At 46.7% G+C, this 25051-nt stretch overlaps 1 protein-coding gene across 1 annotated transcript in view; it reads right to left on the bottom strand.

Moving 5' to 3' along the window:
• Nucleotides 1-8929: 8929 nt before the first annotated feature.
• LOC147736705 (GTPase IMAP family member 7-like) overlaps nucleotides 8930-25051 on the bottom strand; it is a 159559-nt gene continuing 143437 nt past the window's right edge. The window contains exon 6 of the mRNA XM_086952677.1: nucleotides 8930-10050. Within this exon, the coding sequence (XP_086808803.1) occupies nucleotides 8930-10050 (1121 nt within the window). The remainder of the gene's footprint in view (nucleotides 10051-25051) is intronic.

The raw sequence follows: 25051 nt of genomic DNA, 5'->3' as shown, positions 1-25051 counted from the left end.
AGGTTGTTTACCCCGTCACACACGCCCTCATCAACAGCAGGTTAGACTACGGCAACGCCCTCTACACCGGAGCTCCAGCCAAACTCCTCAGCAGACTTCAAAGAATCCATAACGCCTCTGCACGCCTGATTCTCGACGTCCCCCGCCGAGACCACATCACCCCCCCACCTGAGAAACCTGCACTGGCTCCCCATCGACAGAAGAATCACCTTCAAGCTCCTTACCCACACACACAAGGCACTCCACAACACCGGCCCGGCATACCTCAACAACCGACTTTCATTCTACACACCCAACAGGAGACTCCGCTCCCCCGACCTGTCCCTGGCCGTTGTCCCACACATCCACAGAACCACCTCCGGAGGCAGTTCCTTCTCCTACCGCGCCGCCAAGACATGGAACTCCCTCCCTCTCCACCTTCGGCAGACAGAAGACTCGCAGACTTTCAGGAGACTACTCAAGACTTGGTTCTTTGACCACTAGCTGCAGCCCCCCTCCCCCAAGTACCTTGGGACCCTCGCGGGTATGCAGCACGCTCTATAAATTGTTTGACTGATTGATTGATTGATTGATGATAGTTCATGCAAAACCTATGCTGGAAGCCGCACCTTTGTATGTTCCTCCTAGAGGTACAGGAACAGATGATAATAAGGATTCCACTGCAAAGGGTTATTTTATTTATAATTGAGTTTACACTCCTTGGAATAGAGCGGATGTTATGGCTCTTAAAGCTGCATTGCCCGAACCGCGGAAAAATCCAGACGCTTTTTATGAGGAAGGTGAGGATGTGATTAGCTCTTGTACATGACTCTAACTGATATTGATATGTTTTTCGGATTGTTATTACCCCCTGATATGTGGAGAACTGTTCATAAAGTTGATGATCGTGCGACTTTTGGGGCATTATGGAAAGAATTAGAACAAATAGACGCAGAAAGGGAACCCACACAGAAACCATGTCAGCTAATTTTCGATCTTCCAGCAGCTATATTAGTTAAGTTAAAGATGATTGTTCCCCCTAAAAAGATAGACTGGACCGTATTAGCATCCTGTAAGCAAAAGACAGATGAATCGGTTTCTGACTTCTTTACATGTTTGAGGAGACATTCCACGATTTTAGTGGCCAGTCATTGACAGATGACACGGGCAGGCATCTGTTTGTCGATATATATGTTGCCGACCTGTTGCCAGGAATAGCTAGTCGCCTAAAGGCCAGTGAGAGTTCATGGAGTACCTCTTCTCCGGTTTCTCTTTTAACTATGGCTCAGTATTATGAACAGCAGGAATTAGAAGCGAATGGTAATGAGGACAAGAAGACTAAGGAGTTAAAAACGAAGGTTATGTTAGCTCAGGCTTATTGTCCGCCTTCTAGAGGTGGTGACAGGGGTGGACGTGTACCTTATGGTCCATCTTTTCCTCCTTATGCTCGTCCGACTTTGTGTGCGTACTGTAAGAAATTTGGGCATTGGGCTGCCGATTGTCCGGTATTGAGTGCTCAGCAGTATCCACGTGGACGGAGACACATGAGAAATCGTTCAGGATATTCGGGGCCTAGAGGAAGCATGGATGATCGTGCTAGGTTTGATAGAGAAGCTACTCGTAGCCCCTTATCTAAACAATTGGTTCCAAGGGCTCCCCTGTCTGGCTTAACCATTACATTGATAGGTTTCGATGGAACACCTTCCCTTAGCCCACTGTCACAACCACTTGCATTTTATGTTGACAAATGTACTTCTCCATGTCCATTTTTGCTTTCTCCAAATACACCGGACAATATTGTGGGTCTTGATATGCTCAAGTATTTCAGGGCTACGATACGATGTTCTCCAGAAGGGGCACATGTTCACATGTTATCCTGAATGACATCTACCCCCTGATTGAGAGATCTTGTCTTGTTAAAGAGGACATTGCATTAGCTTAATTTCCTAGTACTTTGTGGGCTACTTCAGACACCGATGTAGGGCAAATGGTTATTCCACCAGTACATATTAGTGTCAAGGAGGGCGCTTCACTGCCACGCTTGCTTCAATACAAAATTTCTCAAGAAGGCGAAGAAGCACTTGTACGCATTGTCCATTATTTAATTGAAGTGGGGGTTGTGGAAGAAGTTTCTTATAACATTTGCAACAGTCCTATTCTTCCCATTTTGAAAAAAGACACTGACACTAGGATTTACAGATTCATCATTGATTTGTGAGAAGTTAAAAAGATTGTAGTACCACAATACCCTGTGGTTTCTGACAAAACGACACTTCTTACTTTAGTTCCTCTGACAGCAACTACATGGACTGTGATTGTCCCGAAGAATGCCTTCTTTTCAATTCCTATTCATCCTAATAGCCAATATTTGTTCGGCTTCACTTTGAATAATCGATCGTGCAGATTTTGTAGAATTCCTCTGGGGTATACTGAGAGTCCTGGTATTTACAGTCAAGCATTGAAAAGACAACTTGATTCTTTCACTTTGCCTGAAGGAGTGGCTCTCATACAATATGTTGATGGCATCTTGTTGGCAGCTGATATGCCTGAACAGTGTGAAAAATGTACTTTGTCCTTGCTTTCCTTTCCTGCTTCACACCACCACAAAGAGTTACGGAAGAAATTGCAATATTGTAGACCGAAGGTTACCTACTTAGGTCACCTTTAGTCTAAGGAGGGGTGTGCACTTACACCAGATCACATTCAAGCAATTTTAGGCACATCAGTGCCTTCTACTCAGAAAGATGTCTGTGCATTCATTGGTCTTACTTCTTTTTGTAGGCAGTGAATATTAGGTTATTCACACATTGTTAAACCCTTGTTGGCGCTTTTGACTAAAGACACTCCAATGCCACTTCCATGGACGACTGAATGCCAGAATGCTTTTCGTCAGTTACATCCAGCTCTTTGCTCTGCACCAGTGTTAGGCACTCCAGATTATACAAAGGCTTTTACACTCTATGCACACGAGAAAGATGGGTGAGCATTATTAGTATTAGTACAGACACACCGTGACAGGCAGCGTCCCTGGGCATATTTTTCAGCTGTGCTTGATCCCATTGCTTGTACATTGCCTGGGTGCTTCAGTTCAGTTGCAGCAGCAGCTGTGTCCATATGTCAGAGTGAAGGGATAGTTTTGTCACATAAATTGTTGGTGCTAGTACCCCATGCGGCCAATGTCCTTTTGAACCAGACTAAGATGCAACACTTGACTAGTGCTCACTTGACAGGATACGAATTGACATTGTTAGCCCCTCACATTACCCTGAAGAGATGTGCAACTTTGAACCAAGCTACTTTGTTACCATATCCAGCCACTCAGACTCAGTCAGTCACAGGAGTCTCACGATTGTATATTCCTTTCTGAGGAACAGACAAAGAGTTGCGTCAATTTGCAAGACACGCTTCTTTCAGATGTAGATGTGGAACTATGGGTTGATGGGTCTTGTTTGAAGTAACCAGATGGCATGACCTCAGCCGCATATGCAATTATGATACTTCAGACAGTAGTGGAGACAGCTTGTATACCACAGAAGTCAGCTCAAGCAGCTGAGCTAATAGCTTTGACACAAGCATGCATGTGAACCTAGCGCTGACTTGCGTGTGAACATCTATACAGTTAGCCGCTATGCTTTTGGAGTGGCCCATGATTTTGGCCTACTTTGGAAGGAAATAGGCTTTCTTACATCCCACAGGATGCAGATAATGCATGGAGAACTAGTGCATAATCTTTTGACTGCACTGACATATCCGTAGAAAATAGCTATTGTTAAGTGTAGTGCGCACAAGAAAGTAACTGATAAGACAGGACAAGGCAATGCCTTTGCAGATCGCACAGCCCGTGAGACTGCGATGCAGCGAAGCACTACATCGATGTATGTAATGAAGTCACAAGCTGACCGTTGGCATGATGCTAGACAGGAAGTGCTAGATATACTGAGATCTGCTTCTGTGGAAGAACTTGAGCAATGGTCTAAAGAGGGAATGCTGGATGCTGAAGGCTGTTGGCGCAATAAAGAGATGGATAAGTGGAAACTGCCTATAGCCTATTTGCAGCCTATGGTTCAGATGGAACATGGGTTGGCACATGTTGGAGCCTCTGCAATAACGAAATTGCTTACGCAAGTTTTGGAGCATCCAGAAACTGCCGGCACAGCTACAAGGGTAGTACAGTCCTGTTTGATCTGTTGGCAGTACAATCCTGGTAAAGGGACACAGACTCCTACAGGAGGGTTTGCTACACCAACCACACCTTTTGAAGTTTTGCAAATGGATTATATCCAACTTGAACATTGCAATAACTTGAAGTATATTCTAGTGGTGGTATGTGCCTTCAGTAAATGGATAGAGGCATACACTACAAAGGATAATACTGCTCTTACCACAGCAAAGGTGCTTTTAAAGGAATTCTTCCTTAGATTTGCTGTTTGCAAACTTTTGTGGAGTGAAAACGGACCTCATTTTATTGGACAAGTTGTTGAGTATGTCCTGAAAGGATTAGGGATCAAACAGAAGTTTCATGCAGTCTTCCACCCACAATCAGTAGGATTGGTGGAGAGGTATAACGTTACTTTGAAATTGAAATTAGCGTAAATACTGGCTTCCACGTCTTTGAAATGGCCTGATGCATTGCCCTTGGCATTGTTGTCTATTAGATCAGTGCCACATTCACGATCTGGGCTTACACCATATGAGGTGGTATTTGGGAGACCAATGCACATTTGGGGAGTTCCTAAGCCACGCCCCATACATGATATACCATGTGTTTTGATGAGTGACTATTTAGCACAGTTGACTGACAGTTTGATTTCTATTCATCAACTGGTTTGAGAAGCTCTTCCTGACAGGTCCACAGGTGGGGCCCATGAACTCCGGCCCAGCGACCACGTGATGATCAAGGTCTTCGAGGGGTCGAACAGCTTGGAGCCCAGGTGGCGAGGACTGGAGCAGGTGCTCCTAGCTACGAGGACAGCGGTTCGAGTGACGAACAGGAAGAACTGGGTCCACAGCACTCACTGCAAGCGAGTGTTGCCTACCTTGGTTGAACCTGCTGTGCTGACTGACCATCGCGGGATTCTGGATACAGAAAAAGGCCACGCCATATCACCTGATGAATCTGAGGAAGTCTTCCCGGATCACATTATCCCAGGAGTATCGTAATACCAACCGAGACCACGGAAAGAGTCTGCATTGTTGAAAAAGACTGGTTGAGCTACAGTCCTGGGTTTGTAAAACCCAGGACTGATGTGGCAAGGGGGGATCAAGCCTACACAGTGACACCCGTCTTGACCCTCAGTGAAGAAACCAACGGCTGCCCAGGACTTTAGAGCTCCAACGATTGATTCAACAACAAAGTGATCATGTTTGTAGGGAGATCAACTGTTGCTAAGATCTGTAATAAAAAGGTCATATGTGTTGTAGGATTTGTTGTTGCTATGGTAGTTGTAGCAGTGACAACCTGGTTTGTTGAGAAAGTGACTCCTGCTTGGCAGCTTCTGATCGCCACTACTCCAGTCCCGGCTGAGCATCATTACTTTACGCTTCCATACCATGAGCAAAAGCATCGACAATCCTACCTGAAAAACACGTTTATTAAAATGTTACATCAAACTCACAATGCCACAAATACTACTTAATGTTGGGTATGTGGGATGATACCTTTTCACCAGAAGAAGGGAGGAACACCTTTTATTCCTCTTCCATTCTTGCATAATGGTTCTTGCCAAGCCTGGTTTGCACTTTTGTTTGCCTCTGAAAAGGCTAACATTTCAAGGATGACCGTAGGACGGATTAATTACCATCTCAATAAAGTGTGTTATCCAGATGAAGAAGGTTATCCTCGAGCTGAAGGGACTAAATGGGAATGGGAGGAGTATCGACCTGAAAATATTTCCACACCATATGTTTTCCCCAATATGAGAACTATTAGGAACAATGGACCATTTGTGATTTCTGTTACTAGAGCTAAAGCAGACTTGTGCATAGGCAGTGCTAGGAGAATTCCAGTAGGAAGAAGTGAGTGTACTGTGGTTCTGACTATTAAAGGTGCCAATAACAGTAGTTTCATATTCTCACATAATACCTACTTTGTCTGTGGTAACAAGGGATATTACCAACTACCTGTTGGATGGTCTGGAGTATGCTACGTGTGTTTTCTGTTGCCCCCAGTGTTTCTGGCACCTGCATCATATCACAAGGAGGACAAACTGTACAATGATATATTTCTAAGAACAGATATAAGAGGACAACAAGCACTGATGAGGTGGCCCAGACTGACACCACCTTGCAACAATACGTTGATTTCAATTTGTGCTTGTTTTTCTTTGTGGGTGCTGCATTAAACAGCAGAAAGGTAAGACGATTGACTCGTGTTGTGGAAGCTGTTACCAATCAAACAGCTATGGCACTTGGGAACATTACAGAAAAGCTGCAAGTTGCGAGGATTGTAGCACTCTAAAATCGTATGGTTTTAGATGTGGTTCTGGCTGATTGAGGAGGTGCATGTCGCATCATCGGTAGTAGTTGCTGCGTCTACAATCCGGATCACTCTCCTTCAGTGTTTGATGCAATCTCTAAACTGCATAAGATTGTTGCTGAAATTCACCCAGAGACTGGCACCTGGACTTTTGCTAGCTGGTTTTGGACATTGATTGTTGCCTTGGGCTGGAAGCTATTGCCCATCCTGTGTAATACTAGTGATACTATTTACATGCTGTGTATGTATTCAATGTGGTCCAATGCTTTGCTCCGTCTGCATTTCTGCCTGTACACCTGCCAAGTGAAATGTTGCAGAAATAAAAGTCCAACACATGCTCAATAAAGAGATTACTGAAATGATGAAAATAAATGTACAAGATGTGAATCCAGATTACCCCAAATGAACGAATGTCTTCAGCTAATGCTAACAGGGTCGCCTGTTGTAATTTGGCAGAGATCGGGGTTAGAATTTAGCTCAAGCCATCTTGTTTTCAGCAGCCATCTTGTCTGCCATGTGCTCACCATGTGCTCTGTCCTTCCTTGCTGTCGTTTACTCTTGTACTCTGTTTATGGACAGACTATATTTAGGTTCTGCTACTCTGCTCTTGCGCAAAAGGCACTGCAACTGTTCACATATGGCTCAGTCTGTAACTGTCAGGGTATTTTTACCGCAATTAGCAAACTGATAAGCTCCGCCCTACTGTTGACTGTGCATTTCTGTAAGACCTTTTGTGTATGTAAACCTTCTCTTCTGTACTTGTTCTGCCTTCTTCTGAGCCCCTGTGTGGGTATAAAAGGACCATGTTCCTTCTGTTCAGTGTGCTACTTCATACATTAACAAAGGGTGTTGGGTGAATGTTGTTCCACCTCTTGAGGTTAATAAAAGTACTTTGTTTTATATTTCAGTTTCCGTGTCAACTTCTATTCTATTGGTCTGAGGACTTGTGCAGAGAAGGGCGAACCCCCTAGCACTGGTAGGCCTGCCTGAGGCTCACCACGACAGTACCAGTGGTTGACCATGTGTGATGCTGGGCTTACTTCAGTTCTGAGCTGAAGTCATTTACTGCTGTCTTGGCCCCTTTTTAGCTGCAATAACTTTAGAGGTACAGTTTGTTAACAGTGCTGGGCTTACTCTTTCATGGGTGGGTACATACCCCTCCCTAAACCTACCTTACCTACCTTACCCCTCTCTAAACTCACCCTACTGATCCTCTTCCACATTTACTCCTAAGTTGCAAACTTAGTAGTAAACTTAGAAAAGCTAGGGGAGTTGGAGATTTATGCTCCTAGGTTTGAGAATACTATTGGGTAGTACTTTCGGAGAACTACTAATAAACATACTACAAAATGCAGTTTGTGAATAGGGTCCCACATTATTCCTATGGGTGAAAAAAACATTTTTTCTGAGGACATTGTGGATGCATTGGTGTGATCACAGCTGATAATCTTGAATGGCTGGTCACTACTACACCAATAATAATAGTTTTGGATGATTTTCATTAAATATTGGTAGCTCTTAGTGCAGACCAATTTGCTATTTCGGCCATTAAGAAATGCTAAAGGGCCTTTCCATATGTACAAAGGCCATTTGCGAATAAAAAAGTAAAAATCTCCATTTGCATTTTTTGGGGATTTCGTTTTTGCTATTTTCTCAGCGCATTTACAAAACAATTTTAAAAAGTACCCCAAAATGCTTTTCTTTTAAAGTGCTATAAAGCACACCCCTGCCCCTAGGGACTATGTGCACTTTACATGTGCACCACTTTTTTCGGGATGCATCAAGGGAAGGTCTTAGGCCAATTGTCACACTTGCTTTGAAATGCAAAACCATTCATACCTATGGGCCTTTGGGTCCATAGGAACGAATCTGTTTGTATTTCCTTAAATAGCAATTTCCCAAAGCGATTCTTACTCTGTAGAAATCGCTATTAGGAAATCACTATTTTTCTACATATAATTTCCTACATACTGATTTCTTATTATTCGCTATTTAGTAACTGCTTGACTAGAATTTTGTACATCTGTCCCTTACTTTCTAAGGCTTCCCTTATTTTCCTGCACCCCCATCATAACATGGCCACCACTCGGTCATTGCACAGAGTCCCTTTTTTGTTCATGCCCAACTAAGTGAAGTTCAGCTGGTTAAAGAGTATGTAATTTCTACTATTTAGCCAGTGTGTTACTGAATAGTGAAGTTTTCCGATATTTTGCGGGTTGCCAGCTAAATAGCAGAGATTGTGAAATATTGGTCTGGCTTCTGAAGAAATAGCTGAGATTATGGAATATTTGGCATGTTTCTGGATAAATAGCAGAGACGAAGGATTTTCGGGTCCGCTTCAGGAGAAACAGGAGAGACTAGAGATTATTGGGCTGGCTCCTGAGAAATAGCAGAGACTAGGGATTTTTAGGCCAGGTTCTGGAGAAATAGGGGAGGTTATGGAATATTTGGGGCTGGAGAAACATCCACTTCTTTTCAAGAAACGGACATTTTTTGCAGTGATGGAGCCTGTTCTTTCCATATCCTATTGAAAATATCCCTCAGGGAGTGATGTGTGCTGAGAGATCCCAGAGCTCCACCCACTGTTGCCCCGACTGTTGCTCCCGCAGCCATGCCCACAGGACCGCCTACAACCCCAACACATGTTCCCACCGCCCCTCCAACCAGCACTCCAACAGATGCTGTTTTCAGGAAATGTAAGACGTCATGTAAAACAGCGTGTTCAGCTTCTTCGCGGGTGCCTTTTATTAGTTCTTCGTAATAGTTTTCTATTTCTTTTGTTTGTATCTGGTAATTCTCAGTACAGATCTGTCTCTGATTCTCTTTGTCTTCAGCATTTCCTTTTTTAATTCTGTTCATTTCTGTTTCATATTTACTTCTTAATTTTTTTAACTTGTCCTCCTTTTTCTGCTCATATTTTTTCCGTTGTTTCTCCGCCTTTTCTTTCAGTAGCTGTTCTGCCATCTGGAACGCCTTAGTACTGTAGCACTCCCCTCCATTCCCTTCCACCATTTTGTCTATCATGCCCAGGAGCTCTGAGACCTGCCTCTCCTGCTCTTTTCCAGTTGCTCTGTTGTTGAAGGCGCAGTAGCGCTTCCCGCATTTTTGTAACAAGTTTTTCAACTTTCCCTCCGCCTCTTTAACAAGCTCATCGACTGTCCGCCCGTCCGCCTCTAGGTCATCTCTTCGTGTAAACAAAATGACAATGTACTTTGCTGCTTGGTCCCCAAATAAGTCTTGAATGATCGTCATTGCGTCCGCCTCCTCTTTGGTGAAACGTCCTGGTTGCAGCACCACAAGGATGGCGTGAGGGCCCGGGGCGGACAGGACCACACACTTACTCACCTCCTTAAGTGTGTCAGGAGCAGACAACTTGGTGTCAAAAAACCCTGGTGTGTCCACCACTGAAACTTCTCTCTCGTTCCGACAGCAGATCTTTTTATCACAATTGAGCGTTACTGACGTCAAACTTGCTTTAGACAAAAACCCTTTGTCCCCAAGGATGGTGTTCCCAGTCGCACTTTTTCCCACTCCAGATTTACCCACAAGAACGATCCTTCTGGCTCCTGGCCTGTTTCCTGTCTCATCTTTAGAACCTAGGAAAAAATATTTAAGATATTAAGAAACATCTGGTTGCAATCAAGTGAGCTAGTAGTGATATGCAGGTGGAATATGTTTTACAGAGTGAAAATACATAGGGCCCGATTCACAGAACTAACTTAAGACAAAATCCTAAACTTACTACTTTTGGTATTCACAGAAGTTAGGGTTTTGTCTTAAGTTTGTCTTAAGACAAACTTAAGACAGACTTAAGACAGACTTGAGACAGACTTAAGTTAGGATTTTGTCTTAAGTTTGTCTTAAGACAGACTTAAGACAGACTTAAGTTAGGATTTTGTCTTAAATTTGTCTTAAGACAGACTTAAGTTAGGATTTTGTCTTAAGTTTGTCTTAAAACAGACTTTAGACAGACTTAAGTTAGGATTTTGTCTTAAGTCTGTCTTAAGTCGGTCTTAAGACAAAATCCTGACTTCTGTGAATACCAAAAGTAGTAAGTTTAGGATTTTGTCTTAAGATAGTTCTGTGAATCGGGCCCATAGTCTGAAAGTCTGATATTTGTGGAAAGAGCTCTGAACTAAACTGCTTTCAGGACAAACTTTGAACTGTCCTTGCATGAGACATTAGGGTTAAAGACTTTTTGAACGCAAATTCTTTTGTAAAGAAGCCAAAAGCATTCCATCATCATTTTACTATTATTTAATCTGTATGTACTGTGCAATAAGAACAAGTAATGTTTAGCTCTAAGTGTGTATATATTTATCATGTTAACAAGTGTAGTACTGGCAGAATTGACCTTTTCAGTTGCACCGAAGTTAATCAGAAAAGTAAACAGTCTATCTCAGAACACACGCAAGGACACACACTCTCATATGGACATACTCTCTCACACACACTCTTTCTCTCACACTGACATGCTCACAGACACCCTCTCTTTCACATTGGCATGCTCATACACACACACATACTCTCATATGGGTTGGGGCAGCACCTAAGGAGGTCGGCCCTCAGCTCACACTCTCACTCTCACATTGACATGCTCGCAGACGCACACACACACACACACACACACACACCCACACACACACACACACACACACACACACACACACACACACACTCTCACATGGATATGCTCACACACACTCACACTCTCACTTTCACATGGATATGCTCACACACACTCACACTCTCACTCTCATATGGACATGCTCACACACACTCAATCAATTAATCAATCAGGGAATTGTGAAGCACGCTAATCACCGTGAGGGTCTCAAGGCACTGGGGGGGAGGGGGGGGAGTGGGAGCAGCTCCGGTCAGACAAAGAGCCAGGTCTTGAGGGTCTTCCTAAAGATGTGCAGAGTGAGGGCGCATCTGATGTTGATCGGGAGCTCATTCAAATTCTTTGCTGTGACGTAGGAGAAGGCTCATCCACCCGTTCTGGCTCTGCAAATGATCAGTGTTTCGGCGAGGGCAAGGTCAGCAGATCGGCGGTTTCTCTTGGGTACATGGAAGGCGATTCTTTCATTGAGATATTCGGGTCCGGTGTTGTGGAGGCATTTGTATGCGTGGGTGAGTATCTTGAAGGTTACTCTCTTCTCCATGGGGAGCCAGTGGAGGTCTCGCAGGTGTGGGGTGATGTGTTCATGTCGAGGGATGCTGAGAATGAGTCTGACTGCGGTGTTCTGTATGGTCTGGAGATTATGGAGCAGAGGTTTGTTGATCCCGGTGTAGAGGGCTTTTCCGTAGTCCAGTCTGCTGGTTATGAGTGTGTGGGTGATGGTCTTTCTTGATTCTGGGGGGATCCATTTGTATGTCTTACGAAGGATGTGGAGGGTGTTGAAGCAGGTGGAGGTGACAGCGTTAATCTGTCGGGTCATGGAGAGGGAGGAGCCGAGTTTGATGGCAAGGTTCTGGGCATTATCCGTGGTGGTGGGGGGCTGTCGAGGGGGCTGGGCCACCAGGTGTTGTCCAATGCAGAGGGAGAGGGTCAGGGGACGAGGCCTTCTGTCGTCTCCGAGTTGAGCTTCTGGCAGCTGCTGCTCATCCAGGATGCGTTGTCCTTCATTCCTTCCTGGAAGCTGAGTCTGGTGGTTAAGTGGTCCTTAGTGAGGGAGAGGATGAGCTGGATGTCATGGGCGTAGGATACTATATTGAATCTATGCTGTCTGACGACGGTGACAAGGGGGGCCATGTAGATGTTGAAGAGTGTGGGGCTGAGTGATGATCATTGGGGTAATCCACAACTGATCTCTGTGGGTTCGGAGAGAAAGACAGGAAGTCTGATTCTTTGGGTTCTGCCAGTGAGGAAGGAGCGGAGCCAGTCGAGTATGGTGGGAGACAGTGTAGAAGGCTGCAGAGAGGTTGAGCAGGATCAGGCCGCGGTGTGTCCTTGTTCAAGAAGCATGCGGATGTCATCTGTAGCAGTGAGTAGGGTGGTCTTGGTGCTGTGGTTGCTGTGGAATCCGGATTGGGAGGGGTCAAGAATGGAGTTCTCTTCCATGAATTTTGTTAGTTGTACATTGACGATCTTTTCGGTGACTTTGGCACTAAAGGGAGAAGAGAGATGGGTCAGTAGTTCTTGAGGTTTGTCGGATCTGCTGAGGGTTTCTTGAGGAGGGGCTTGACTTCTGCACTTCAGTCGTCGGGGAATGTACCGACTTCAAAGGAGGGATTGATGGTGCGTCATAGCTCCAATGGCTGCGGCAGCTCTGTGGAAGATGTGTAGAGGGCAGGGGTCGGTGAGGGCTCCTGAATGAATGCGAGTCTTTGACGGTGACTGGGGTCCAGGAGGAGATGGTAGGCTGACTGTCATTGCTGGAGGGCATATGGGGTTTGGTGTCCAGGGTCTGTTTAAGTTGTTTTAGAGGGATCTTATTTTCAGGTGGAATTAGGAGGTGAGTTTGTTGCAGAGGTCCTGTGAAGGTGTGACGTTCTTGCTTCGCTGGGTGGCTTGGTGAATTCCTTAATGGTGTTAAAGAGTTTTTTAGAGTTGCTGGCATTGGCGTGGATTTTGTTTCGGTTAAAGGTCCCCTTGGTGGAAGTAATGAGTTGGTGGTATTCTGTCATGGCGTTCTTGTATGTGGAGCGGTCTCAGAAGTTTTGCTGTTTCTCCAGTTCTTCTTGAGACATCTGCAGATGCGTCTGGTTTCTTGGAGGTCAGTGGTGAATTAGGTGGCCTTCCTGGGGCGCTGTCTGTCGGGGTTGCAAAGGGGGCAAGCTAGTCTCATCTGTGAAGTTCTTTGGCTGCGGAGTTCGTGTCTGTGGAGGTGGGGGGCTTCCTGGTTAAGGGTGAAAATTATGTGCTTTTCGGTGACCTTGCTCCAGTTCCTTCGCAGAGGGCATCCTGCGAAGATGGGGTTGAGGCTGTATCCTGCCTTGTGGGTAGGGGTGGTGATGAGTTGTGTCTGTCCGAGGTTGTTGAGGTTGTCCTGGAGGGTGGTGGAGTTCGGGTCGCTGAAGTTGTCGAGGTGGAAGTATTCAGTCTATGGAGGTGATGGCGTGGGGCGCAATGAGGCCGGTGATGATAGTGGTAAAAATGATCTGAGGTCTGGGAGGTCTGTAGGTGAGGGTGCCTCATAAGGTTGTTATGGGGCTGGTCTGGATCTGGAAATAGAGGTGTTCGGTGGTGGACAGGGAGTCACTCGTGCTGAAGGTGGTGAGTCGGAGGGAGCTCTTGTGTTCAGTGGCGAGTATTCCTCCTAGGCTGTTGGGGCAGTCCTTCCTCTGGATCTTATACCCATTGGGGATGGCGGTGGCAATGCCGGGGGCTGAGGTGGGGTTGGACTATGTTTCCGTGAAGAAGGCGATGTCTGGTGCAAGGATGTTGAGGAGGTCCCAGATCTCTGCAGCATGTCTGTGCTGGGAGCGCATGTTGAGGAGGATGCACCTCAGGGCATCAGGGGTGGGGACATCCGGCGTCGGGGCGGTGGCCATGGGGGTGCAGAGGGTGGTGAAGGTTTGTCTGCAGTGTCGGCAGGAGAACTGGCTGTGGGGAATGTTCAGCGTAGACAGCTTTCTGTTGTTCCTTCCTGGGTTGATTGCGAGGACGGCAGCAGAGTCGTAGTAGTGGGTGGTCGGAGAACCAGGGTTCCTGGCACTGGTCGCGGACAGAAGCAGATAGGCTTGCCTTTGTCACGCAAGTGGCGCTCCCCTGCAAGGCCACCATTAAATAGGGAAGCGCAGCTGGGAGGCAGGAGCGGGAACCAGTAGGGGGGAGGGTCCACAGGGCAGCAGCAGCGGGCAAGGGCAGAAAAATGGGCAGGGAGGACACAACAGCGGCACAGGTACATAAAACAGGCTAAATAACAGAATACGAATGAAAATTACAATTACAAGACACAAATAACAAAAGACAGACAAAAGACAGAAAACGGGAACAAACACAATACAGACAACAGCAGACGAGCAGAAGAGAAAGGCTCTCCCACTGGACCACCAGGGATGAGGCGCAGGATGGAACCTGTGGCTGGAGGAGGGCCTCAAACACCTACCTGCTCAGAGATGAAGGGGTCATCGGCAGCGGCGCTACAAAGGAGCGGCTGGGGCAGAGAGCGCGGTCCCTGACCAGGAGGTCAGAGGTCTTGCTCCTCTCACATGGACATGCTCACTCACACACACACACTCACCCATAAACACACACACACACGCACACACACACACACACACACACGCCCACAAACAGACGTGCTCTCACACACACACACACACTCTCACATGGACATGCTCACTCACACACTAAATCTCACATGGACATGCTCACTCACACACACTCTCACATGGACATGCTCACACACACACACACTCTCACATGGACATGCTCAATCACACACATATTCTCACATGGACAGGCTCACACACTCTCACATGGACATGCTCACTCACCCACACACTCTCACATGGACATGCTCACACACACTCTCACATGGACATGCTCACTCACACACACACTCTCACATGGACATGCTCACTCACACACACACACACTCACATGGACGTGCTCACTCACACACATACTCTCACATGGACATGCTCACTCACACACACACTCTCACATGGACATGCTCACACACACACACTCTCACATGGACATGCTCACTCACACACATACTCTCACATGGACATACTCACTCACCCACATGCACTCACATAGACATGCTCACTCACTCACACACACACTCTCACATGGACATGCTCACACACACACACACTCTCACATGGACATGCTCACTCACACACACACTCTCACATGGACATGCTCACTCACACACACTCTCCACATGGACATGCTCACTGATAGAAGGGGCGATCCCAGGGGGCACAGAATATGCTTCTGACCACCCCGTGACCCAACTCTCCTAGGAACACTGCCGAGCACTGGCGGGAGACCCTTCAGGGGAAGGGTCTCGTATCTAGGATCGCACGCGCTGAGCTCGCACCACTCGATAAAGGGACACCACACAGTAGAGTTTCCGAAGAACAGGTTCTTTAATCTATCAGAAGTATCTGGATCTTTATGATCTGCAGGTCGCGTATTTACAATCAGAACAAAGGTTCATAACGTCTCGGTAAGGTTAGGGGTAGTGGGACAGTCTCAATGTCCAGGGTCAATGTAAAAGCGTACCCGGCGCACAGCTCTTAATCCTCGAGCCGGGGGGATACGGTAAGATCAAGGGTTTAGCCGGACCAGGATATTCTCCGAGCAGCGACCAAGTCAGCAGGGCTCGAGCAGGAATGCACAGGAGTTCCTTCGGTCTTTGGGGAGCCGCGATCCAATCAGCAGGGCTCAGGTGTTCTCACTGTTCAAGGGAGACGCGACCACGCCAGCAGGGCTCAGATGGTTCAGGCAGATGTTCTTCTCTGCCAAGCTTGAGCCGCGACGATGTCAGCAGGGCTCGGATGGTTCAGGGGGATGTTCGTCTCTGCCAAGCTTAAGCCGCGACAATGTCAGCATGGCTCGGATGGTTCAGGGGGATGTTCGTCTCTGTCAAGCTTGAGCCGCGACGATGTCAGGAGGGCTCGCCAAGATTCCAAAGTTCAGGTAGCGTTCTTCTTCGGTGTTTCGTCAAGCCGCAACCACGTCAGCAGGGCTCTCTTCATCCAGGATTCAACAACTCATCGCTACAGAGCACCCCTTGTTATAGTCCTGTTCTCCTTTGAAGTCCAGAGTCCACGCAAGCAGGGGTCTTAGAGGCTGGGGGCTGCTTGTCGGTGTTTCCTGCCACCCGGCCCCTTGATCCTTTGAAGATGGGTCTGGAGGGATCCCAGACACCCAGCATACGTGGAGCCAGCCCTCAGGGAGGCCGGAGGGGCGATCGAAACCCATCTCCTGAGAGGAGGTCAGAGGTGTGACTGAAACTACTCCTCCCTATCTTGCTCACGGGGAGTCCTCTACACCCCAGCCGGGCATGGCGTGTCTAGGGGCTAGGTCTCGCTGGGGCCGGGGTCGGCCATTTTAGGTACAGGGGAATGGTTACCAGAGGCCTTCAGGTGTGATGGGGTGTGGGGGCGTACGGCACCGGAAGGATAGATGGCGGGTACGAGGGGTCTCGTCCTTGCTGTGGGGTCATGGAGGGAGTGGGTCGGACAGGGGCAGTGACAACCAGGGATCTTGGGAGGTGCAAGGGTCAGGGTTGGGGCGCTAAAGGTCAGGTAGGCCCACGCCACGAGGCCGGGTCTGACACTCACTCACACACACACTCTCACATGGACATGCTCACACACACTCTAACATGGACATGCTCACTCACCCACACACTCTCACATGGACATGCTCACTCACACACACACTCTCACATTGACATGCTCACTCACACACACACACTCACATGGACATGCTCACTCACAGACACACTCTCACATGGACATGCTCACTCACACACACAATCTCACATGGGCATGCTCACTCACACACACTCTCATGTGGACATGCTCACTCACACACACACACACACTCTCACATGGACATGCTCACTCACACACACACTCTCACATGGACATGCTCACTCACAAACACACTCTCACATGGACATGCTCACTCACACACACACTCTCACATGGGCATGCTCACTCATACTCACACACTCACACACTCACGTGGACATGCTCACACACACTCTCACATGGACATGCTCACACACACTCTCATATGGACATGCTCACTCACACACACACTCACATGGACATGCTCACACACACACACACACTCACATGGAGACATGCTCACTCACGCACACACTCTCACATTGACATGCTCACTCACCCACACACTCTCACATGGACATGCTCTCACACACACACACACACACACTCTCACATGGACATGCTCACACAGACATATGCACACAGACTTTTACATGGACATACACACACACGCACATAGACACTATGGACCCTTGCAGGGCAGCACCTGCTGTATGTGCTACACTTGGTCGACACAGAGCGCACCAACTTCTAGGGCCAGGGTGTGCTTGAGAAGAAGGGTGTCAGGATGGTATTATTCCTTTCTCCGTGTTTCCAGACATGTCTAACTGCTTCTTAGGCATCTATGCTGCATAGGTAGCAATATTAGGGTGTTTTTAAGCCTCATGTTTCCTAAAAATCAATTGGATGAACCGAACTAAAACAGACAGGGGCAGGATGGCAGGAAGTGTAATTGCCAGGGTCTGGGATGGACAGAGTTATGGACTTTAGTTTGCAACTATTTGAAAAAGTAAGGCACATGCTTCTTAGCAAGCAAATGTATGCATATCCATGTACTGGTAAAGAAAAGACTGTACCCTTTGTCCAAGTACCTGCCATACAGCTTACTACTTTAACACAAACACTAGACCATATGACAAGACATGTCACAGTGATCTGTTGACAGACAACACAACAAAATGCCAGATCGCTTGATATGAATTAATACACAAGTGTAGGAGATATGACACTGTGCCAACTCTGCATATTGTGAACTCGGTTTGTGTCACTCAACTGTGCATTTATTTAAATGGTTGCTTTAAAAATGCTGCAAAATAAAAAAATGCCTAATACAAGGCCAGAAGCCAAGCAACTGCACCATCGGTTTATTGTATAAAGCACGTTTGTGCTGAGTCAAGGTTACAGAAATGGAGCCAAACAAATGTAATGTTCTCTCTGTTGGGTCTGCATGTTGTTTTACCTGATACTGCCTCAAATGTCTTTGGATTGAACATTACGGTACCCAAGACTCCCTTGATAATGCAGGAAAAGTATTGGAGACTGGTGATCTTTGAAAGTGGTGGGGCATATTATCTTCTCCCACTTTACTGCAATGGAGGCAGATTTCGTCAAGAAGGGTCTTCCCCTCATCACTCCGTCTGTCTGACCGGGCGGTGCCTCGTCTAGTGGTCGCCCGGCTGGGGTCCTGAAAAGGTGAAACCCTTGGATCTGAACGTTTGGTCTGACGAGTCGGCAGGGAAGAATTATCTGGTTTGACCTGTCTGCACTAGGTGAGTTGATCTTGATTCTTGATAAGAGCGGCACCATCTTAATTAACTTGGTGGGTCTGTGGGCCTTTGTGATACAGAACTTTTTTTGAACATTCTACCAGGCCACTTGTTGAATTTGGTTTATTCTTGAAAAGGCCTGGGGCTAGAGCCTCTTGTCTTGGTGCATCTGAGGACTGACTTGTCTTGGTGCAGTCTGAAGTCTGCTTTTGAGAGCTCTTTTGCTTGTGTGTGTTTTTATTGTGTGTGTTGATTGTGTGGATAGTGAATGTGACTGATACTAGGATGCCTTGTTGGAGTAAAGTGTGGTGTTTGGGGAAGGTCAGCCCTCGTCTCCAGAAGGCACTCCGAATTTTGAGATGTATGTGAAGCACGGTATTGGCCCTTTTGTTTCGTACATTAAGGCCCAAATACACTGGAGACAATGCTGAGCTTCAGTGGCCTAGGATGGTACCTTTGATGAACAAAAATTGAATAATTTACAGGATAAATTATTCACAAAAAGAAGTAGGCAGTCAATGTTAGATACACTGCAGGCATGGCAGAAGGAAGCAAAGAAGAGGCGTATACAAGCCGAGAAGGGTAATTTATTCACAAAAAGAAGTAGGCAGTCAATGTTAGATACACTGCAGGCATGGCAGAAGGAAGCAAAGAAGAGGCGTATACAAGCCGAGAAGGAGGTTAGCAAGCAGGCAATGCAAATGATGGTTCATAAAGTGGTAGCTTATGACAGAGAACAAACAGAAAAGGGTATTGAGTGTGCAGATAGGATTACAATGTAATAAGTCCTATGTTGTTCGAGAGGATGAGGATCCTTTTGTGCAGGATCTGTTGGAAACTCATCCCCCACCTCCCTATGCCCCGCAAAGAATATATCCAGCTGTTCCGTCATCTCAGTCCTCCACTGCTCCTTTGCCTTCCTCTGGTCTTTCTTCAGACTCAACAGCTTCGGCTCCAACCCTATCTGTCTCCCCTCCGGTTTCGCAACCTGCGAGTGTGGTGACTGCAGGCACCCCCGCAGTGTCTGCTGTTTCCGCTCATGTTTCTCCTCCTGTGTTTACCACAAAGCCGATGCTGGCACTGTCACCTGTGTCTGTATCTCTTGTGTCTTCCCCGGACATTTTATCCGCAGTGTTGTGTAGTGTTGGGACACCAGTGCAAGGGTCGGAAGGAGGGAATTGGGCAGCAGCACAAGATTGAATAGAGACGGTTTTGATTTGATCTGATGTGGGTGAGGAGGATAAAGAGCTGGTGCCAAATCATGCAGCACAATGGGCTCAGAATCGATTTATAGTTTGGAGGATATATTAAGTGTGATGAAAGATTTTGATCCGTTTGAACAACAGCATGCCCTTCAGCATATGTTAGCTACATTGATTGGTTTGTGGGAACAGTGTATTGGAGGCACAGCTCCTCAAATTATTTATGACATGCGAAATCGTGTTTATCTTGCTGGTATGGCCCGTACAGAAGTTCCTAGGAAGTTGGGACATTACTCAGTTATTGGGAAAAGTTACATCACTGTACTCCGACTAGTGTATCCAAGTTTCCGATGAGGGAAATACATCCCATTTACCACCCCGAGATTCCAGAGCAGCCTAATACATTAAATGTTGTTGTTCAGCAATGAGTAGAGGCTCATTTACAGGAACAGTGGGTCTATACCCCGTGGAAGAGAAGTGAGGTACTAGCTCTTAAGAGTCAGTTACCGGATCCTAGGAAGAATCCTACAGCGTATTATAAAGAGTTAACAGAGGCTGCCTCCTCATCAGTTATGACCTTAGCAGATATAGAGATGTTTTCTGGCTGTTGGTGCCAGTAGATATATGGAGGCCAGTGCATACACAGAATCACAGGGTGGAATATGGTGGCACATGGGATAAGATTAAGGCATGGGATAAGGAGTGAAAGCCTGGTGAGAAACCTAGGGCTGAGATTCTGGCTTTACCAAGTTGTATCATCCCCTACATGCACTCTCTTATCCCACCCAGATGAATATATTGGGATAAGGCAATGGTATGTCGTCAAAAGAAAGAGGAGGGTGTGTCTGATTTCTTTACTCGGTTTGAAGGGGTGTTCTTGGATTTCAGTGGGCAGGTGGTGTTCATTTGTTTTTTAACAGGTTTGTCACGGACCTGCTTCCAGAGATTGCGGCTCGATTGCATGCTTCGGAGAGCACTTGGACTACCTCCTCCCCTTCGGTGATTCTGGGTATAGCCCAGTACTATGAGAATCAAGAAAATGAGGAAAATGACTAGGTGGAAAAAAAAGAGTAGGGATTTGAAAATGAGGGTGTTGCTACAGCAGGTTGCGAGGGGATCTGGGAGGGGATGAGTCACTGGTCCAGCTCAGAGGTCACAGGGTGCCGGAAGAAGTGGTGCACCCTTAGGGCCGAATCAATGTCTGGCACTAATAATGTTTTGGTAGGTTTTTCAGGCGTACCGGTTGTGAGCCCCTTTTCCAAAACGTCTTGCTTTGACTGTTGGTCCTTTTACTGTTGACAGCGAATTGTGGGGAAAATTTATTAGGATTGGTTTTGCTGAAGAAGTTATATGCTATCATTTATTGTTCCCCAGTGGTGTTTACATGACTCTTGGACCTAATATGGTTGGTGCAAAAGAGTGTCCGGCAAAAGATGTGCTGCTCCCTGTTGAATTTAAGGATGTGCCGTCCTCATTGTGGGCTACAGGGGATACTGATGTAGGGTTGCTGCAGATACCACCAGGTCCTATAAAGGTCAAGGATAACGTTGTGCTCCCTAGTTTTCCCTGTACAAAATATCACAGGCTGGAGAACAGGCTTTGAAGTAGATTACACAGGACTTGATCAAGTCGGGGGTGATTGAGGAGACAGTACCGAATGTATGCAATAGCCCTATTCTCCCTGTTCTTAAGAAGGCACCTTTGGATTCCCCTGATACACATCCTGATGTTTATCGCTTTGTGATTGATCTGCGGGTGATTAATAAAATAGTGGTCCCCCAGTTCCCGGTGGTTCCGGACATTACTGTTCTCTTGACGATGATTTCTTCCACAGCCAAATTTTTTTCTGTTTTTGATTTGAAAAATGCTTTCTTTAGTATTCCTATTCATCCAGATAGTAGGTATCTTTTTAGTTTTGCTCTGACTGGTCATAGCTTCCAGTTCTGTTGAGCTCATCAGCGGTATACTGAAAGTCCCAGTATTTATAGCCAGGCTTTGAAAGGTCAATTGGATTCTCTCTCTCGGTTCCGCAAGCTTTTAAAAACTTTTCTGTTTTCTGCTTAACCCCCGCATTACTCTGTAGTTTCATTCTCTGGTGAGCGCTGGGATGCCTATTGGTAACCAGGCGCTATATAAAACTCAGAATAATAATAATAATAATAATAATAATAATAATAATAATAATAATAATAATAATAATAATAATAATAATAATAATAATTCCCCCAGGTAATGTATTATTGCAGTGTGTCGATGATATTTTGAAAGCCTCCGAAGAGGATTGTCGGGATGCCACAGTAAAATTATTAAAGCATTTGGCAAACAAAGGCCACAAAGTATCCCTTCCAAATTTCAATATTGTCAACAGAAGGTTTATAGGTTACCTGCTGTCAAAGGAGGGTCGGTGACTGACCTATGCTGCCCTGTCCACGTGGTGAGCCAAACTGCACCATGGCCAACCCAAGCGGTGCTACCATTTATGTGAGGATTATCCCCCTTAAGTACCGTGGACCACCAGTCCATCACTTTACTCATGCTTTTTTAGGGGCGGAGCTTTGCAAGGGAAGCCCCGGTTGCTCAGGCTTATAACCACTCGAAGGACCAACGGGGCACTGACGTTTATCCAGGGTCCTACCATAAAGGCTCCTGGGGTTTGACATCAGCCACCCTTATTGTGCTCCTGACGAGGGTACTCCTATGAACCAGTATCCTCCGGATCGCCCTGTAACTCCGCCTGCAACACAAATTACCAAGTCAACATGTTCCCTAGCCCTCTGTGCCCTCCACCCGGAACACTGGGTATGCGCTAGGGAGGGAGATGGAGAGGCCAGGAGGGACAAAGAGGAAGGCTAGTGCACAGGGGCAGATATAAATACGTCGCCCAACCCACTGTGCGCCAGAAGTGACCCGTCCCTGGCTGCGGATTTTCGGGGACACCCTGGGGGTCCCTAAGAGTGGAGCGCGGGGATGTGATTAATGGGGCACTAAGGTGGCTGTCCTGTGGGCGCTGTGGGCAGCCTAAGTTCACATGCATGCATTTTTACACTGCAATAAAACAGACTGAGTGAGTGTGTGAACCTGAGGCCAGTGGGCAGTCAGAGAAATGTTCCACGCAGGCTTTGCTGCCAGCGTTCCAGTGTGTAGTGTGTTTAAGGAAACTATGGTAAGACCAGACCATGACTGAGGAAGGAGGCTTAATTTAAAAAAAAAAAAAACATAAATGCTATTGTCCTCATTAGGAGGTTGCTGTAGTTTGCACCAATCCAGACTAATCTAGGCCCCCGAAGCCAAAATAATGGCTTAGACAGCAGATATTAATTGTTTGTAAATAAATGGATTGAAAGTAATATGGTATGTTGAACTGTAAGTTGGCGGCAGCTGCCCAGTGTTGCAGTGTCTGGACTCCTGGGTTCTGCATTAGCAGTTCAGAGGAACAGGTATCAAAAGAAGCTGAGCTATCAGAAAATAACGAGTTCAAATCATAATAATTCAGAAAAGGGGGTGGTGATGAACAGAGTGTCTGAATTAAGCAGACCACTCTTACCCAGTCCAAAGATCAGGGCTTGATCCATCACCGTTATTTAGCTCACGGCACCATCCCAGCTCAGAACCTGGCTACATGCAAATTAGTCTGTTCCTGTCCCAGTGCATGATGGGAACAGAGCAAACCAAACTACCAAGCCAATTCTTATACTGGGAAGGAAATAAGCTTCCGGGGACCGGTTTCTGGCATTTCAGCCGTCGTCGGCCCGGCTTGCTTGAATCCTGATGGTGCAATGAGCAAGGGACTCACATCTGAGTATACCCTTCCACGCTTGTGGTGGACAAAATTATTCAAAAAAGGGGGTGGTGATGAACAGAGTGTCTGAATTAAGCAGACCACTCTTACCCAGTCCAAAGATCAGGGCTTGATCCATCACCGTTTTTTAGCTCACTGCACCATCCCAGCTCAGAACCTGGCTACATGCAAATTAGTCTGTTCCTGTCCCAGTGCATGATGGGAACAGGGCAAACCTAGTCCCCGGTAGCTTGTCTCCTTTCTGGTGAAGAATTGGCTTGGTAGTTTAGTCTGCCCTGTTCCCATGATGCACTGGGCCAGGGACAGACTGATTTGCATATAGCCAGGTTCTGAGCTAGGATGGTGCAGTGAGATAAATAACGGTGATGGATCAAGCCCTGATCTTTGGACTGGGTAAGAGTGGTCTGCTTAATTCAGACACTCTGTTCATCACCACCCCCTTTTCTGAATCGTTTTTGGCCACTATAGGTGTGGCAGGGTATACTCAGACATGAGTCCCTTTCCCACTGCACCATCAGGATTCAAGCAAGCCGGGCCGAAGACGGCTGAAATGCCAGAAACCGGTCCCCGGTAGCTTGTCTCCTTTCTGGTGAAGAATTGGCTTGGTAGTTTAGTCTGCCCTGTTCCCATGATGCACTGGGCCAGGGACAGACTGATTTGCATATAGCCAGGTTCTGAGCTAGGATGGTGCAGTGAGATAAATAACGGTGATGGATCAAGCCCTGATCTTTGGACTGGGTAAGAGTGGTCTGCTTAATTCAGACACTCTGTTCATCACCACCCCCTTTTCTGAATCGTTTTTGGCCACTATAGGTGTGGCAGGGTATACTCAGACATGAGTCCCTTTCCCACTGCACCATCAGGATTCAAGCAAGCCGGGCCGAAGACGGCTGAAATGCCAGAAACCGGTCCCCGGTAGCTTGTCTCCTTTCTGGTGAAGAATTGGCTTGGTAGTTTAGTCTGCCCTGTTCCCATGATGCACTGGGCCAGGGACAGACTGATTTGCATATAGCCAGGTTCTGAGCTAGGATGGTGCAGTGAGATAAATAACGGTGATGGATCAAGCCCTGATCTTTGGACTGGGTAAGAGTGGTCTGCTTAATTCAGACACTCTGTTCATCACCACCCCCTTTTCTGAATCGTTTTTGGCCACTATAGGTGTGGCAGGGTATTCTCAGACATGAGTCCCTTTCCCACTGCACCATCAGGATTCAAGCAAGCCGGGCCGAAGACGGCTGAAATGCCAGAAACCGGTCCCCGGTAGCTTGTCTCCTTTCTGGTGAAGAATTGGCTTGGTAGTTTAGTCTGCCCTGTTCCCATGATGCACTGGGCCAGGGACAGACTGATTTGCATATAGCCAGGTTCTGAGCTAGGATGGTGCAGTGAGATAAATAACGGTGATGGATCAAGCCCTGATATTTGGACTGGGTAAGAGTGGTCTGCTTAATTCAGACACTCTGTTCATCACCACCCCCTTTTCTGAATCAAATCATAATAAAGCGACAAACTGTTTGTGTTAAATGCAAATTAACACTTACAAAAATTAAAAGCTTGAAATCACACAGAA

The sequence above is a fragment of the Lissotriton vulgaris genome, chromosome 1_2 (assembly GCF_964263255.1).
Source record: "Lissotriton vulgaris chromosome 1_2, aLisVul1.2, whole genome shotgun sequence".
Taxonomy (NCBI): domain Eukaryota; kingdom Metazoa; phylum Chordata; class Amphibia; order Caudata; family Salamandridae; genus Lissotriton; species Lissotriton vulgaris.
The sequence above is the reverse complement of the archived record's forward strand: the minus strand, read 5'-3'. Positions and strand labels throughout refer to the sequence as shown.